We start from the raw sequence: 16,023 nt of genomic DNA on the forward strand, positions 1-16,023 counted from the left end.
GCGCATGCTCAGCTTCAGCTCTACGCCCGCCGCCCGGCCGAGATCCTCGCCGCGCATGCTTAGTGCGGCCCCGGCCGCCGCAGGATGGGCTTGTGCGCCTGCGCGGCGCCCGCAGCCGGGGCGGGGGCGCATGCGCGGTGAGGCCGGGCAGCCGTGATGGCGGCCGTGGCGGAGTTGGGGGGTGCGGGCCCATGAGGCGGCCCAGGCCTCGGGCACTCAGCGCAGTGAGGAAGGGGCGGCGACGCCTCGGTTCACACCCGCGCCATGGCGGGCGTGTTCGACATCGATCTGGACCAGCCCGAGGACGCGGGTTCGGATGAGGAGCTGGAGGAGGGGGTGAGAACGGAGAGGCTGAGCGGCGCGGGGAGCGGGCGGGCGGGGAGGCCGCCGGGAGGAGCGGCGCACGGGGGAGGCGTGAGGGGGGCGGCGGGAGCGGCTGAGGCGAGGCGGAGGCCCGGGCCCGTGCAGGTGAGGCCGCGCCCCGCCCCGGGGAGCCACGGCCCTGATCGGGGCCTCCGCCACACACCGCGGTGCCGGCGGTCGCGTTCAGGCGGAGCGTTTTTCCCTGATGTGTTGGCGGTGGGTTTTGTAGCACGAGCGTGGCGGCGGGGTTTGGTGTCACATGTGGGGACGTCAGTGCGGGAGTGCTCGTCTGTCTGGCACTGTATAAAGGGATCGTTCTGGCGCCAGAATCAAAAGCAAAGCTTTGAAATGCTGTGCGGATCAACGCGTGTGCCCATCTCACACCTCCCCGGATAGGTCACTTCGTGATCTGTAGTTTGTTTTTCTGTAACGCTCATTTAGGTGCTGTTATAAGGCCTTTGGGTATCTTGTTGCAAGGTTGCCGTTAGTATTTCTCTAGTGCTACTGTTGCTTTTATATGTTGTTTTATATGTTCAGCCTGGAGAAAAGAAGGCTTTGGGGTGACCTCATTACAGCCTTTCAATACCTAAAGGGAGCGTACAAACGGGAGGGGAATCAACTCTTGGAAAGGGCAGATAACTGCAGGATAAGGGGAAATGGTTTTAAGTTGAAGGAGGGAAGATTGAGGTTGGATGTCAGGGGGAAGTTCTTTACAGAGAGTGGTGAGGTGCTGGAACAGCTGCCCAGAGAGGCTGTGGATGCCCCGTCCATCCCTGGAGGTGTTCAAGGCCAGGTTGGATGGGGCCCTGGGCAGCCTGGTCTAATATTAAATGGGGAGGTTGGTGGCCCTGCCTGTAGCAGGGGGTTGGAGATTCATGAAGGTCTCTTCCAACCCGGGCCATTCTGTGTTATTAAATGTTTGCTACTGCTTAAGCTGCTGCTGCTGCTGCATTCGTGCTGTACTGTTTGAATACCAACTGGAGGCCTTGGGATTAGCAGACACTCCAAAGCACAGCTAGAATACCCACGCTGCACATGAGCTGCAGAGATGTGGTCTGACAGCTGAAGGCACGGCAGTTCTCAGGTTGCAGGAGAAGTGTTGTCTGCCATCCCAATAATCAATACAGGACCTGGTTTACAAGCGTCAGCTGTGTCACAGTGCCTCCATTGCCAAGGACAGGTTCTAATGGGTGGCACAAAAAGTACTTGTGGGCCAGCTTCTGTGAATACAAATGCACAGTGGCAACCTAATGCAGTACGTGGGTGCCTTTTGGGAGATTAGGATGGACTTGAAGTTAAAACAGAACTGGGGAGTGGGGAATATGTGAGCATCAAGAAAGTGTATGTAAGGGAAAGGTGTTTTTTGTAGTGATTGTGCATGTCTGTCTGAGATCTGAAGGACACTGAAGTTCTTCAGGGAATGTGGTGGGCGTTTATTCTGTTTGTTGAGTTGGTGGCTTTTTTGAACTTGTTCGTTGTTGTCTAATGGTAGGGTCAAGGGCACATTTAACAGGTTCTGTTGTGAAACAGATGTCAGGGGGCTGGATTTCTCTAATAAATGTTAGCGAGGGGATGTGAGCAAGCAAACCTCTTTCCTGGAATCAGACTTGAACTTCAGGACTCCGTGATTGGCTGTGCATTCCAGGCTATAGATTCAAGGCTGTTCCTCAGTAACTTGCAGTTGCTGTTTTATGTATATATTTTTAAAACTGAAAATATAACCTGTCATAGTCTGAAGTTTGTTAGAAGCTTGCCCGTTAAATTCTATTTGTATTCCTTCCAGCTGTCTGCTTGCTTTGCACTTTTTCTGCCATGTAGAGCCACATTTAGACAGAGGTATTATCTTGCATAAGGGGTCAAACTGAAAATTGTTTGAAGAAAATATGTCTTCAGAATTGAACTACATTCTTAAATGGCGTCAGGCCCTGGTGTTGAAGTGCTCAAGCCTTTTTAGAAATATTTGTGCGTTAATCTGTCTGAATGATTGTTCAGAAAAAGCATTCAGGACCAGAGTAAAGATTAACTGTGTTATTACTACTGGGATATGATTACCACCAGACCCCCTGTATCAGAATTTAAGATATGTGGAAGCATTGCAACACTTGCACTAGATTTTGTAGGCTTCTTATCTTCTGCTCATAATTTGCTATTCTTGACACTTAAACTTGTTTAGTTTTATATACATAAACATATATGTGTGTGCATGTATAACAAAAACTATATATGTAAACATATCCATACATGTAAAGAAGCTGTAAAAGACATCAATACATTTATTTTTACTATGCTTTGTTTCTTATGTTGCAATTAATCTTCCTTCTACTCCTCCTGTCCCTAGGGTCAGTTAAGTGAGAGCATGGACCACGGGGGAGTTGGCCAATATGACCTGTAAGTTGCTGCTAAGAAAATGCTCATGCCAACTACATATAGTCTCTACTTTTGTTACATTGTTAAGTTGAATAGAAAATTTTGTCATTCTTGTTCAATTTGAGTTGTTTTAGTTCTTTTGCTATTTCTTCACATTAAAATCTGTGACTGTATCTCAAAATAATAATAAAACAAATTCTGGCAAAACCTGCTGTTGTCTTTAATCCTTGTTTCTCCTAACATAGCTATTGTATTGTATTTGAATAATGCTTGCAGTATGAGTGCAGTGCCCTCTTTGCAGAACATTCTATGTTCTGTCAGGTTTATAGAGGCTCTGGCTGCATATTTGCATAGCAGACTGAAACAGATGAGAATTCAGTTCAGATTTGATTTCACGAGACAGCTACCTTTAGCCCTGCTTCATGTATAGATACCCAGCTTGTTTTCAGTGTGCCACATGTAACAAGAAAGCAGCAGTAGTTCAAACAGTTCAGTTACCTTTTCTGTACAGGGTAAGGTTTTGGCTTCACCCTGTCTTTTCTAGTATAATTTAGAAACATCCTGAAGTTGTGGATCAGTCTTCTTCTGTGGCATGGTCAGAGTTGTGACTTCTTTTGTTCCAGCTTCTTCTGCACAGTATTTGTTACAGAAGTTGTATTGTGATTGCGGGAACTGCTGGTGTGATTTAAAACTTAAACACACCTTACAGCACTGTAATCTTGTCCAAGTCAGTTTGAGTTGTTGGTCCTTCAAACTTAATTCTGGTACAATACAGAAATATATTACGCATTGAAACGAAGGCACCTGAAGGAAATCTTGATACAGGCAGATTGTCTTTTGTGCAAGCTGAAACGTAGTGCTTTGCACACATGTAACTACAGTTTGTGATGCTAAGAATTCTCCTTATCTCCAAAGCAGTCATTCAGATATGTCAGTTTTAGTGTAAGTTTTGCCGTAAGTAGTTTGCTTGCTTACTTTCTCTTGATCGTTGTCAAGTATCAGGTAGTCTTATATTCTTGTTTCGGTTTTATCCAGTGGCATGGAACATTGTGAAAAATTTGAGATTTCAGAAACTAGTGTAAACAGAGGTCCAGAAAAGATCCGACCGGAATGCTTTGAGTTACTGCGCGTACTGGGCAAAGGTGGCTATGGAAAGGTAAGGGACTCTTTTCTACAAAAGTAAACCCATTATGCTGAAGGCAGTCAAAGTGCTCGCTTGCCACGCGTGGGGAGGTCTAATCTTTCCATCCAGTGTTCTGAAAAGTTCCTCCCGTGCAGTTCATAATAATAATTGCTTTTGTATTGGTGTTGTGTAGGTATTTCAAGTACGAAAAGTAACTGGAGCAAATACTGGGAAAATTTTTGCCATGAAAGTTCTTAAAAAGGTAATATGAGTGTTCGAATTTTGCTACTACCTAAAAAAAAAAATTAACCCATCAGCTGTTAGAATTATATAATTATTCAATATACTTGAAATTGATATTTGCCTACGATGTGTACAGTTATTAACATGGCACACTAGAATTTGTAATGAATCTTTTAAGTGGTTCTGCCAGCAAAGTTCTCAGTGGATAATTTAAATATCTCAAGATCTCTTCTGATCTAAATTAGTCTATGACATAAATGAAAGAATTAAACTTTGGCAAGAAACCAATTATGTACATGTAACAGGGATTTAAAAAAATTATTATGTTGCTCACTCATAGCATTGTGATTTAGTAAACTCAAAGGTAGTTAAATGTAAATGTCTGCAATTTACCATTTCCTTATGCTCCCGTTTCTGCTGTTTGCAGGCAATGATTGTAAGGAATGCAAAAGATACAGCTCATACAAAAGCAGAGCGGAATATACTAGAGGAAGTGAAACATCCCTTCATCGTAGACTTAATTTACGCCTTTCAGACTGGTGGAAAACTCTACCTCATCCTTGAGTATCTCAGCGGTCAGTGCATCAAATTCTGTTCTTTATTCTTTGTAGCCTAGGTAAGCTAGAACTTGGATTTATAGAAGAAAACAGAAAGAACACAAGGGCAGAATAAAACAGAAGAAACAAGGGCAGAAATGCTTTTCTGGTTTTCTTTTCAGCATGAAGTTTTGATGCGTTTGGTAATTCTTTAAGTTGATAGTATTATGTGAATACCAGAATTCTACATTCTCAGTTGTGTTTTTTTGTGAAACAACTTTTTGCAGAGCAGCACAGAATACCCATGTTTAACATTTTTTTTTTAGGAAATAGGTTTTTGACTGACTTAAGATGATAAAATGCACTTTGACAGAGTATAATACTCATTTTTCTCACGGCAGGAGGAGAACTATTTATGCAGTTAGAGAGAGAAGGGATATTTATGGAAGACACGGCTTGGTAAGTGAAACTATTTTGGTAAATTAATAGGGTTTCTTGGGTGCTTGGAGGTATCCATTCTGACTTGGAGAACTGTAATCACTTCATTTCATAGCATAGTGAAAGAAACAGTTACCAGGTTTTGGGAAGATGCGTGTGTTTTATACTTAGCAGTTTGTGATGGCATCTTGAGACAACAATCTTAATACAGGAGAGGTGCCACTGCTGGTTGCCGAGTGTGATGTGTTTCAGGTGTTCAGGAAAAGACTGAAAGTCTTGGTCCACACACAGTTTTACCTGACAGTTACTGACTGTACAAATTACTGATTGTGTGCTCCTAATGATGGAATGTGTGAAGTAAAAAAGTATTCTAATGAATTAATAGATGAGAAACAGTCTTTTGAGTAGCAGTATTTTACTGCTGATAAACAAGTTGAAGTTACCCCTACTAGGTTAGGCTTTGCACAACCAACTATGGTTGTATCTTTCCCCAGCACATGTTGATAATATTTTAGAAAAAGCCTCAGTGTGCATATGAGGCTGTAGTACTGCACTGTTCCACAAACAGCACCGAAAATGCTGCTGGTTGCCGTCTTATCTTCAGGTATTTCCTTCTGCTTTTACATCCGGATGTGGTAATGCAGATTGAAGCACGTTTTACCCAGTAACTGTTAAGCTCAGATTCCTCCAAATACATAAGGTAGCTACCAAACGGATAAATCTAGTGGCATATGTTTGTATTTCATCTTAGAATCTCTGCCTTTTGGCAAACCAATTTCAAAGGTATCATTGTTTCTCTGATTTCTTCTCTCAGATACTTTCAAGGAATTATTGATGTGGACATAGTAAACTTCGTGCTTGAGAGGCTCAGCATGACTGAATACATCTAATTGCCTGGCATGTGTTTTCTTCCAGCTTTTACCTAGCAGAAATCTCAATGGCACTGGGGCACTTGCATCAAAAAGGAATCATTTATCGTGATCTGAAGCCAGAAAATATCATGCTTAATCATCAAGGTAGAAAAATAGTAATAATTATGTTGTCAGTCATTTAAGCATTTCTTCAAAGGTCACTCTATGCTTCATTCATATGTGAATTTTCTAGTAACATGCTCATGACTGTGCTTGGTATAACTCAATAACTGCCAAAGCTAATTGCTTGCCTTCAAAACATAGGTTCCTCAGCTTTAATAGAGAAGCTCCAGCAAGCTGCAGGTTGTGTTTATATAAGCACAGGCATTTCTTGAATGGTTGACTTGCTATTGTTGCATCTCTGAGATCTGAGCATAATTCTTCTGGATCATTGTGAAATAGTTAAACATGTGTCTTCACACGGAAGCTTTAAATATCTGTGTGACAGCATCAGTGACATTTCAGTAATGGGGTAACAAGGCATTAGTTAAGGACAAGTTAGGTAAGATGCCAGCCTGCAGCTGAAATGACTTATCTAGCTGCTGATACTTTGTCTGACAGTAGCAGCAATTCTGGATTGCACTGCTGCATTGCTACATGACAGGGATTAGTCTGGCAATCTGTATCACCCATATTTTCATGTGATATGAAACACCTTTAGTCTTTGTATATAATTATGTCATTCTGTCTTATTAACTGTACTGCTTTGTCAGACCATTAACTGCAACTGGAGGTAGTTCAGAGTTATTGCATATTAATATTAAAAAAGATATTTATTTTTTAATGTTGCTTATACAAATGTCAGAATTCTGGTATCTGTCTGTCTTACATGTTATTTATTTAATTTCAGGTCATGTAAAACTGACAGACTTCGGATTATGTAAAGAGTCTATTCATGATGGAACAGTCACACACACGTTCTGTGGAACAATTGAATACATGTGAGCTGCCTGATGAAATGCAGAAGTATTTAAGAACTGATGGTTCAGTCAGTTACAGAAATTGTACCTGAAAAGTTGCAGTCAGAATTACTACTAAGCTTGTTAAAGTATTTTTATATTTTCAATTTTTTTATTATAGGGCCCCTGAAATCTTGATGAGGAGTGGGCATAATCGTGCTGTGGACTGGTGGAGTTTGGGGGCATTAATGTATGACATGCTGACTGGAGCAGTAGGTGCACAGTTATAATTGCATGTATTTCTCTTTATAGCTTTTGAAGTTACCTGTCTTCTAATTCAGATGCATGTATAAATATGAATATACTTGTATAGACATAACTAAAATACAACCGCACTTACTTTGACTACAGTCATGAGCTGGTCTTATCCAAAGAATTATTTCAAATTCCTACTTGCAATAATTTTATCTGCTTTATGCATTACTGAAATTAGGTCTTTTTTGTACACAAGTAAGAGATCTGAACAAGTCATATTTTTCCTTCCACTACAATGGTGCTTTCTAGCCTCCTTTCACCGGGGAGAACAGAAAGAAAACAATTGACAAGATTCTCAAGTGTAAACTCAACTTGCCTCCCTACCTCACACAAGAAGCCAGAGATCTGCTTAAAAAGGTAGAATTTTAATAAATATTAGTACTGCACATGTATGTGGAGAACAGAAATACAATGAAACCACTGCAGCTCTTTACCCTGTGCTTGTTTTGACTGCTGCTAAGTCAGTCTTGATTTTGTGTGACAAACTTGATTGTTTTGTAATTAATGCAGATTTTCTGATTGTTCCATATCCAATCTGTGTGCTATTCAATCATGATGATTCATTTCAGGACTAGTCTAATCATAATGGCATAACTAATTCTGGATATTATTTCTTATTAAGCTGCTAAAAAGAAATGCTGCCTCACGTCTAGGAGCTGGTCCTGGAGATGCTGGAGAAGTTCAGGTAACTTTTCCTTAACAAATTTTTTGCTTAAAGAATTGTTAAACTACCTCACTTAAAATACAGTAGCTTACAGGGAAGGGGGAGAGTGCACCTGACTTGAAATGTAATGGGCAAAAAGGCAGCTGTGGATGACGGGTGATCAAAACGTGGATGCTTTGAAATATAACAAAAGAGCAGCTGTCTATCTGATAATTTGTGATTTGGAAATAACTTACTTTTTTTAGCTCTGTGTTCCAGAAGATTTTTTTCTGCTAGTTTTACAACGGTGAACTATGTCCACTATGTAAGAGTGAAGTTACTTTAGTGGTCTGATGAAAAACCTGCAGGTCCTTGCATATAGTGCAGCTTTCTCAGGGAAGAAGTCTAACTAATTGATGTTGTGTTGCATAGAGGAAGCTTAAGCAGAGGCCTAGTTCCTGTTTCTTCTTATCTTAATGTCTGATCTTAAAATAAAATCTAGATCTTACCTTTTTAATCTTAAATTTTTGCAAGTTATATCCAGGAGGCTGTTGCTTGACTGTGTTGTTGCTAACCCTTCTAGGCTCACCCGTTCTTCAGACACATTAACTGGGATGAGCTGTTGGCACGAAAGGTGGAACCTCCTTTTAAGCCCTTATTGGTATGTACTCAGAGAGCTGTGAGATACTTCTCCTGTATACCTTTAGGAAAGGTCTTAAACAATGTGGTAACTAAAACTTAGAAACATTTTACTCTTAAAAATCAGAGTACCTTTGCTTTCTGGTACTTCAATAGTTAAATGCATCAACTTAAGTTACTGGTGCAGATTTCTTTTTTTTTTTTTTTTTTTTTTTAATCCTGAGAACTGATGGTGTATCAACATTTAAGAAACAAAAAGCCCTTTCATGCTGTTCTGTCTTATTATTCTGCAGTCATGGTATTCATCCATCACCAGAATAGGATATTGCTTTTTTATGAGAGAAGGTGGCAACAACACCTAAGAACTAATTTATCCATCTGTTCAGTCTCCCGAAGAAACTTCTTCTTCAGTTTTAATTCCCCCTGCTTCTATGCTGTAGATTATTCAGACTTGGAAGTGCAATTATTTCTAAACATAAGTCATTATTTAGTTGAAACTAAGGTGATAGTTGCTAAGCAAAAGTAAATGAAGTCACCTAGTTAAGTTTGGATGTTTGCTTATTAATATTTACACTGCATCTAGCACATTCCACAAAATAATTGAAGTGCACCTCAAGGCAAGGATGTGGTGAATAAGCCAATATTATTCTACCCTGTGTTTTGGTGATGTGGAATGTCTTTTGTTTTGGGTCCAATTAGCTACAGAAGCGAAGGTGTAGGTATCCTTGATAGTTCCTGACTCAAAATCTTACTTTAAAATGACTTATGCATCACTAGTGTTGAGTGTAGTACAGTATGGAGCCTCCAAAGCTTTTATCCTCTCCTTTTTTAAATGACATTTAGAATGATATGAAAGATTGGTATTTCCAAGCCAAATATCCAAAGATAGTTTTCTGTCATTAGCAAATTTTATGAAAGCTGTTTGTATTGACTAGGTGGTTTCTAAAAACATGCTTCCTTGGTTACACAGAGGCCTCCATTAGTGGGTTACATATTTGTCTTTTTGGTTGCGCTTAGCAAGAGACGATCTTGAAATGATGTCTGTTATTCTTTGACTGAATTAAAGAGTACTCCTCACAGGCAGTTACTCCACAGTTGTCATCTGTCCCTTAGTGTAAACGCTTCTCTGCCTGTGAAATTGGGATTAAATTATCTGGAGAAAGACGTCCAGAAATTAATAGTTGCAGCTGTTCTGTACTGGTTGTGACCAGAGTTAAACTTGAAAGAAACTGCCGTTGTATTTCTAAAAGTTTTTGTTTGTAATTTGAGATTTTTTTTTAAAAGGCATCTTTTTAATTTGTGTTCCTTTTTGATCCATGATTTTTGCCCCTCCCCCTTGCCTTTATTTCTCAGTGTCAGTGCCCATAGTGACCTCCCACTGGCAGCGACAGGATTCCGACACCACTCCAGGGCTTTACTACAGCAGAGCTCTGCCAAAATCCTATGGAATGAACTCCATCCAGAGGCTACACTGATCACCGCTAAGCCATTTGGTTGATATCTGTAATATAAACCCTTAATCATTTTGTTTTTGCAAAGCAATCTGAAGAGGATGTGAGCCAGTTTGATTCAAAGTTTACACGTCAGACACCTGTTGATAGCCCAGATGACTCTACTCTCAGTGAAAGTGCCAACCAGGTCTTTCTGGTAAGTGAGCCAGGGACAGGCGTTCGATGTGGAGAGATCTGTAGTGTTACTTGGGGACAGTAGAGCAATTCAGGTAATTAAATTCTATTGAATCTTACCATCTGATACAGAGCAAATTATCAGAATTTTGAAGACATGTACAGCAACGGGTTTAAATGTTTGCAGATTTTGAATATACTTTACTTTGATTATTTTCAACATTTTTTTATATAGATAACTTAAAACCCACATAAACATTGCTTGCTTTCTGAAATGTCAGCATTCTAATTCAGAATTGCACTAAGAATCCTGGGGATGTGATTGTTTTCATTGACATACAGACAATCCATCCTAACTAGTTAATCAAAATTAACTAGTTTGAGCACACTTTGGTGAATCTGCATGCACCCAGGTAGGGAATTCCCTAAAGTCCTGCTGTTTGCATCGGGTAATGAGCAGATGTTCATGTGTCTAAACTTACTGCCCTTTTTGTAATTTTCTATTTAATGATGGTAATAAATGTACAAGTCACCAGAAATGTCAATCTCACCTCTAAGTTGCAGTGCCCTCATTGCTGTTTTGCAGGGTTTTACTTATGTGGCTCCATCTGTACTTGAAAGTGTAAAAGAGAAATTTTCTTTTGAACCAAAAATTCGATCACCTCGCAGATTCATAGGTAGCCCTAGGACACCAGTCAGGTATGTCTTTTTTTTCTCCTTTTTTATCAAGTTTTTAGCAAGTAGTTAAAAAAACAGATAAGACAAAACTGCCTGTCTTCCTAGTGAGCCCGTCACTTCCATTGAAGTGCAGTATTAATCCTATTTTACAAACTACATTATGAGAGACAAATTTATGATGTTTGGCAGCACAGGAAGTACTAATTGGCCACCTGTGCAGTACTGGTGCAGCCTCACAGTCTGCTGACTTTCCTATGTGTTCCTCTAAAACTGTTTCAGAACGCGTGGTGAGCTTATGTGCTGCTAAAGAATCACTTCAGTAATGAAAACTTGGCAATCTACAAATATATCCCAGTTACTCAAAGGAGAGAATTTTACTTTAGTATCTACCACGGCCTCTTGTAGACTTCAGAATTCTCTCAAACTTCTGAAAGTGGAAGGAAGAATTGTATGCTTCTCAGCAGGCATTTGTATTTGGCTTTCTGCAGAATGAAGGGCATAACTTTGTGCTGTGTATATCTTCATTTCTGATTTTTTTTGTATTTCTTGTTTTAAAGCCCTGTAAAGTTTTCCCCTGGGGAATTCTGGGGAAGAGGTGCTTCTGCCAGCGCATCAAATACTCAGACACCTGTGGAATATCCAATGGAGACGAGTGGAATAGAACAAATGGATGTGACAGTTTGTGGAGAAGCTTCGGCACCGCTTCCAATCCGGCAACCAAACTCTGGGCCATACAAAAAACAAGCTTTCCCCATGATTTCCAAACGACCAGAGCACTTGCGCATGAATCTATGACAACACAATTTTTTTTAAGCCTTTGAAGGTGGAAAACAAAGAATGGACATAAGCCCCTTGAAGTTGAAATATGAGGGCTTGTATGGTTTACTTTTAAAAAGTGACAGTATCAAAGAGTCAGTCCTTGCACAGAGCGACTTGGAAAGCAAAGAAAAATGGATTTTTTTTTTTCTGTCAATCAATGGTGCATAAAAAACTTTAGAAAATGGTATTGCAGAACTCTAGGCACATCATCTAACTGATTCGCAGTGACATCTTCTCACCTTATCAAGGATTTTTCAGCTTGGTAGCTTGAAACTGACAGTATTAAGGGGCAGGATGTTGCTTCAGAATCACTGGTCTAGTTGTGAATGTGTCAAGGAGGGTTAGCCCTTTCACTAGGCAAAGTATGAAATGCCTATATGCTTGCGACCGAGGAATAATTAGCATGCAAGCTTGGTTAAGCTGTTTCCTGCAATGGGGTGGAATCAAAGATGAGAGATAAAATTAATTGGTATTTCACATTCAAAACCGAATGAGTTTTTTTTATATATATATAAAAAAATATATATTTTTCGAATAGATTTTTTTGATTCAGCTCATTATGGAAAGTATCCCGAAATTTAGAATACAAAATAATTGGTTGCTGTGAAGAAAGTAAAGGCTCTAGTTCTGATTCTCCTCATGAAACAAAAAATCAGTAAGTGAGTTACTCAATTACCAGCTTGGCAACGCGGGGTGGGAAAGAACTGTTTCACTTGCTTACCCAACTGAAATACCTGTTCCTGCAAAGACGAATGGATCTAATCAAATCACAGTGCTGCTATGTTCTAGGCTTAACTGGAAGCCATGGGCTCAAATACACGTCCTGCTTATTTCATCCTTGTCCTCAGCAGACATTTCACTGGGAAACATCACTTTCGTATATGCCAGTCACTTAGCTGGAGATGGCTGAATACATTCAGATTCTTACCCATATAAAAGGTTGGGAAAAAGTGCATCTGAACACAAGGTCAGGAGGTGTGGCTGTACTTCCACAGGAAATGTACACAAGTTCTACGTCATGTAAGCAAGCAAACCTTTTTGTAACCAATGGGTAAGAACTTCAGGAAATTTTTTTAAAATAAATTTTTGCTTATGGGACGGACTTCCCTGCCGTTACATATTTCTAAATTTATTTTTTTTCTATGCTGGGGCAATAAATTTGCTGGTTGTATGAGGCTGAGGAAAACGTTAAATGGCCTTTCAGCGAATGTCTTCCACAGTGGGTCAGAACTTCAGCAACTTAATTTAGCAAACATGTTCTAAGGACACTTTATGTTTTTAAAATTGTCACAATCTGTACAAATGGCTTACAGGTACAAAGAATAAAATAAAGGTAACTTTACCTTACTTATACTTCCTGCCTTAAAGAAAGCATTTCCATGAGCATAGCTGGTGAAAGGGTTAATATCTGCAGAGCTTTACACTAGTTAGAGTGTGTATGGTGTGTGCGTGTGTGTGTGTATATGATCATGCAACTGCATACAAGTCCTGTCATTTTTTGCCTGCCACACGTTGCATTATCTTTAGTCAAACTGTGCAAAGTCTACTTCTAGTGTTTCACAACAGTAGGGATTTTTTATAGATTCTGCTTACTCTGTGTATACTGAATCTTTTTGAGCCATAGGATCCAAGCCATAAGACTCTCTACACGTTGAATCCGATCAGAGTTTGCAAGCCAGAAGGATTCAGTGATATCTTGTTGATACTAATAAAGAGCCAACAAAAGAAAATACATACGATTGAGCAAAAATTAGTATTTCGTTTTCTTCCTGATAAGCCTTTTGTTGGAGAATTTCTTTTTTAGTTTTATAAGGAAAATCAAGTTACCTTCCATTGACATAAATTGTACTGGAAGATTGATGTTTTTCATTGGGTAATATGGCTGCTGGTGACACGTTGTGAAACTGAAATCAGAGTGCTTACGTGTGTGTATATTCTGCATATTTGCAAAGAGGCAACACTTCAAGCAATGCCTGCTCTGTGTCACTTGTTAACATAGGTTTCCTGCCATGTTTACTGATTATAAATGAACTTAGTTTAATTTAATTTTACTTTTTGAGGCAGATCTCTTGGTCCTAGTTACAGCTAACAGTTCCTTTTTGGTTGGCTGGATAGACTTGTCCAGTAGAGTTGGTTTGGTATGGCTGGCAAGAATGGCAAGAGTTGTTTGTCTGAGTTCACTGCTTAATTACAGATACAGTTTATCATTTTTAAAAGGCAATTTCATATCCTGTCCATCTTCCATCCCATAGATTGTAAGTTTTAGTTCCCTACCATAACTGTGAAACTTCTGGAGTGTGACTCAGACAGCAAGCACACACTATGCAATATGGTTTATCCTGTATTTATTTGTAAAAATATCAGACATAGATCCTCTATATATATATAGTAGTGTCAAAATGACTAGTCACAACCCGAGGGGAGTGGAGTTCGAGCTCCTGTCTGGCTATTTCAGATAAGTGCAGAATGCATTGAATATTGGAGAGCTTAACAAGTGCTTTCTTTTGTTCATTTAAAAATGTCTTAAATTTTTCATTAGAGTATAGAATCTTATTTTTTTTATTTTGTACAAGCTGCGCTTTTTTAATTATAATCACTGAAAAATTCACTATAATTTGATTTTATAGAATTTTTGTAGCATTACAAAAAGTATAGTAAAAACTGAGGTTAATACCTGTTTTGGCTAACCATATGAAAGTATTAAATCTTGAACAAAAGTCGTATTTTTTTTTACTAGATGTTAAATAGGGCAATATTTTGTTCTGCGAGTCGTCACCACAAAAGGTTTCTAATAGGTCAGCTGCATTACCAGCAGTTTTTCTTTTCCCATTTAATGCAGAAATTATTCTGGTATGAGATATTCAGAATTTCATCATTTTTCTCTGTGGGAGTGATGCATACATTTGATGCCATTTGTGTACTAAATTGTAATTTTGGGAATGCTGGAATAATTCCTACCAAGACTGTCTTAATTGTGCCATCTGACATCTGAATGTCATCCTGGTATTAGCTCATAATAAAAGATACAAAGAAATGAGTCAGTGGTTCTTTGGAATATCCCTTTTTTAAAATGCACTTATGTCTAGCTATCCAAAAGCTGAACTGCTAGAGAACGTAGGATATTTGTGTCCACCTCATACAGTGGATGCTTATTTTGGGAGTTAACAGTAAAAAAGGAATCAAACCAAACTGCTGTCACTGTTAATTGAGTCCATTGCCTATTTTACAGAGTAATCCCTAGCCTTTGTTACAGATGGGCACAGGAGGAAGAGAAGTTCTTAAAAACACAGCACGTGGCTTCAGTGTTCTTCCTGCAGATCCTCGATGATTTACTGCATTTGGTTTCTATGCATGAATTTCTAGAGGTTGTTCTCTTCTAGATTTACTTGGCTTTGTAGCCGTGTTCAAGAAACAAACTTGAGCTGGAGGAGAAAAAAAGGTAATCCCTGTTCTGCTTCTCATCTTTCAGTTAGTTGGAACTAAACGTGCTGCAGAATAAGATGGACAGCAATTACTGAGAATTGAAACGTGTTAATCCAAGTGACTTTTTTTTTTCAGGAAGTAGGGCTTAAGGGGGTAAGGGCTTACAACTGTGGGTCTACACATCTTCAAAGGAAAAGGGAGGGAGGGGGAATTATGTTGAGAACTTAAGGACCCAAAGATGCTGATCAGTCTGTCCTACAGGTACAGGTCCCTTCACCTAAGCTCTGGCTCAAGGAAGATTTCACCTCAGTGGCATGATGCTGACTGGTGGATCAGAGAGGATGTCCTTCATGGCTGTAAGTTGCTTCTTTCTTCTCTAACTAAGATGAGAATGACTTGTTTCAATTGTGAAATGTAAATCTAACCTGGCTGATCCAATTCTCTTTTAAGCTCTTGTTTGGTTTTATTTTTTAATAAACTATGCTTGATAATATTGTTGGATTTGGATAATTGTCATTGGATCTTGAAGAAAATTCATTAACTTGGAGATAACAAGATAAATTGTTCTCTGATCCTAAATGCAACCAACTTAAAACAATGAGTAAACTCTTGGCATTAGCATTTCAGGAAAAAAACCTAATCCAGGATAAGTCACATTTGTTATTTCTGTAGAATACTGGGTAAGTTGGTTATTATCTCTGCCTTCTCCTAAGCTGTGCGTTGGCCTCACACATGCAGCTTTTCTTTTTTTTTTTTAAAGGTGCTATTTGTTGACAGAATGAAATATGGCATTCAAACTGCTTACAAAGTACTCACACAATACCTGCTTAAAAAAATCTCAAGGCATAGAGCACCTTTTAGATAAAGCACCATAATCAGACTGTTTGGCTAAGTCCAAATATGACTCTGTCAGTGCCTGGAGAGCCACGTGAGCTGCCAGTGTATAGGGGTGTATCACAGATTCAGAACCCAACCTGAAGTCCTCCCTGCTCATTTTTTTT

The 16,023-nt window shown here is 39.5% G+C and overlaps 1 protein-coding gene across 1 annotated transcript; it reads left to right on the forward strand.

Moving 5' to 3' along the window:
* Positions 1-73: 73 nt before the first annotated feature.
* Positions 74-14,636, forward strand: RPS6KB1 (ribosomal protein S6 kinase B1). The gene is made up of 15 exons (XM_085240868.1): positions 74-336; positions 2,702-2,751; positions 3,766-3,886; positions 4,047-4,115; positions 4,524-4,671; positions 5,034-5,091; positions 5,986-6,086; positions 6,832-6,922; positions 7,062-7,152; positions 7,445-7,552; positions 7,818-7,880; positions 8,422-8,499; positions 10,017-10,124; positions 10,689-10,801; positions 11,338-14,636. The coding sequence occupies exons 1-15, from the start codon at positions 265-267 to the stop codon at positions 11,573-11,575; spliced, it is 1,509 nt and encodes a 502-aa protein (XP_085096994.1). The 5' UTR covers positions 74-264; the 3' UTR covers positions 11,576-14,636.
* Positions 14,637-16,023: the final 1,387 nt, after the last annotated feature.

This window comes from Meleagris gallopavo, chromosome 21, assembly GCF_905368555.1.
Source record: "Meleagris gallopavo chromosome 21, MGAL_WU_HG_1.1, whole genome shotgun sequence".
Lineage (NCBI taxonomy): Eukaryota > Metazoa > Chordata > Aves > Galliformes > Phasianidae > Meleagris > Meleagris gallopavo.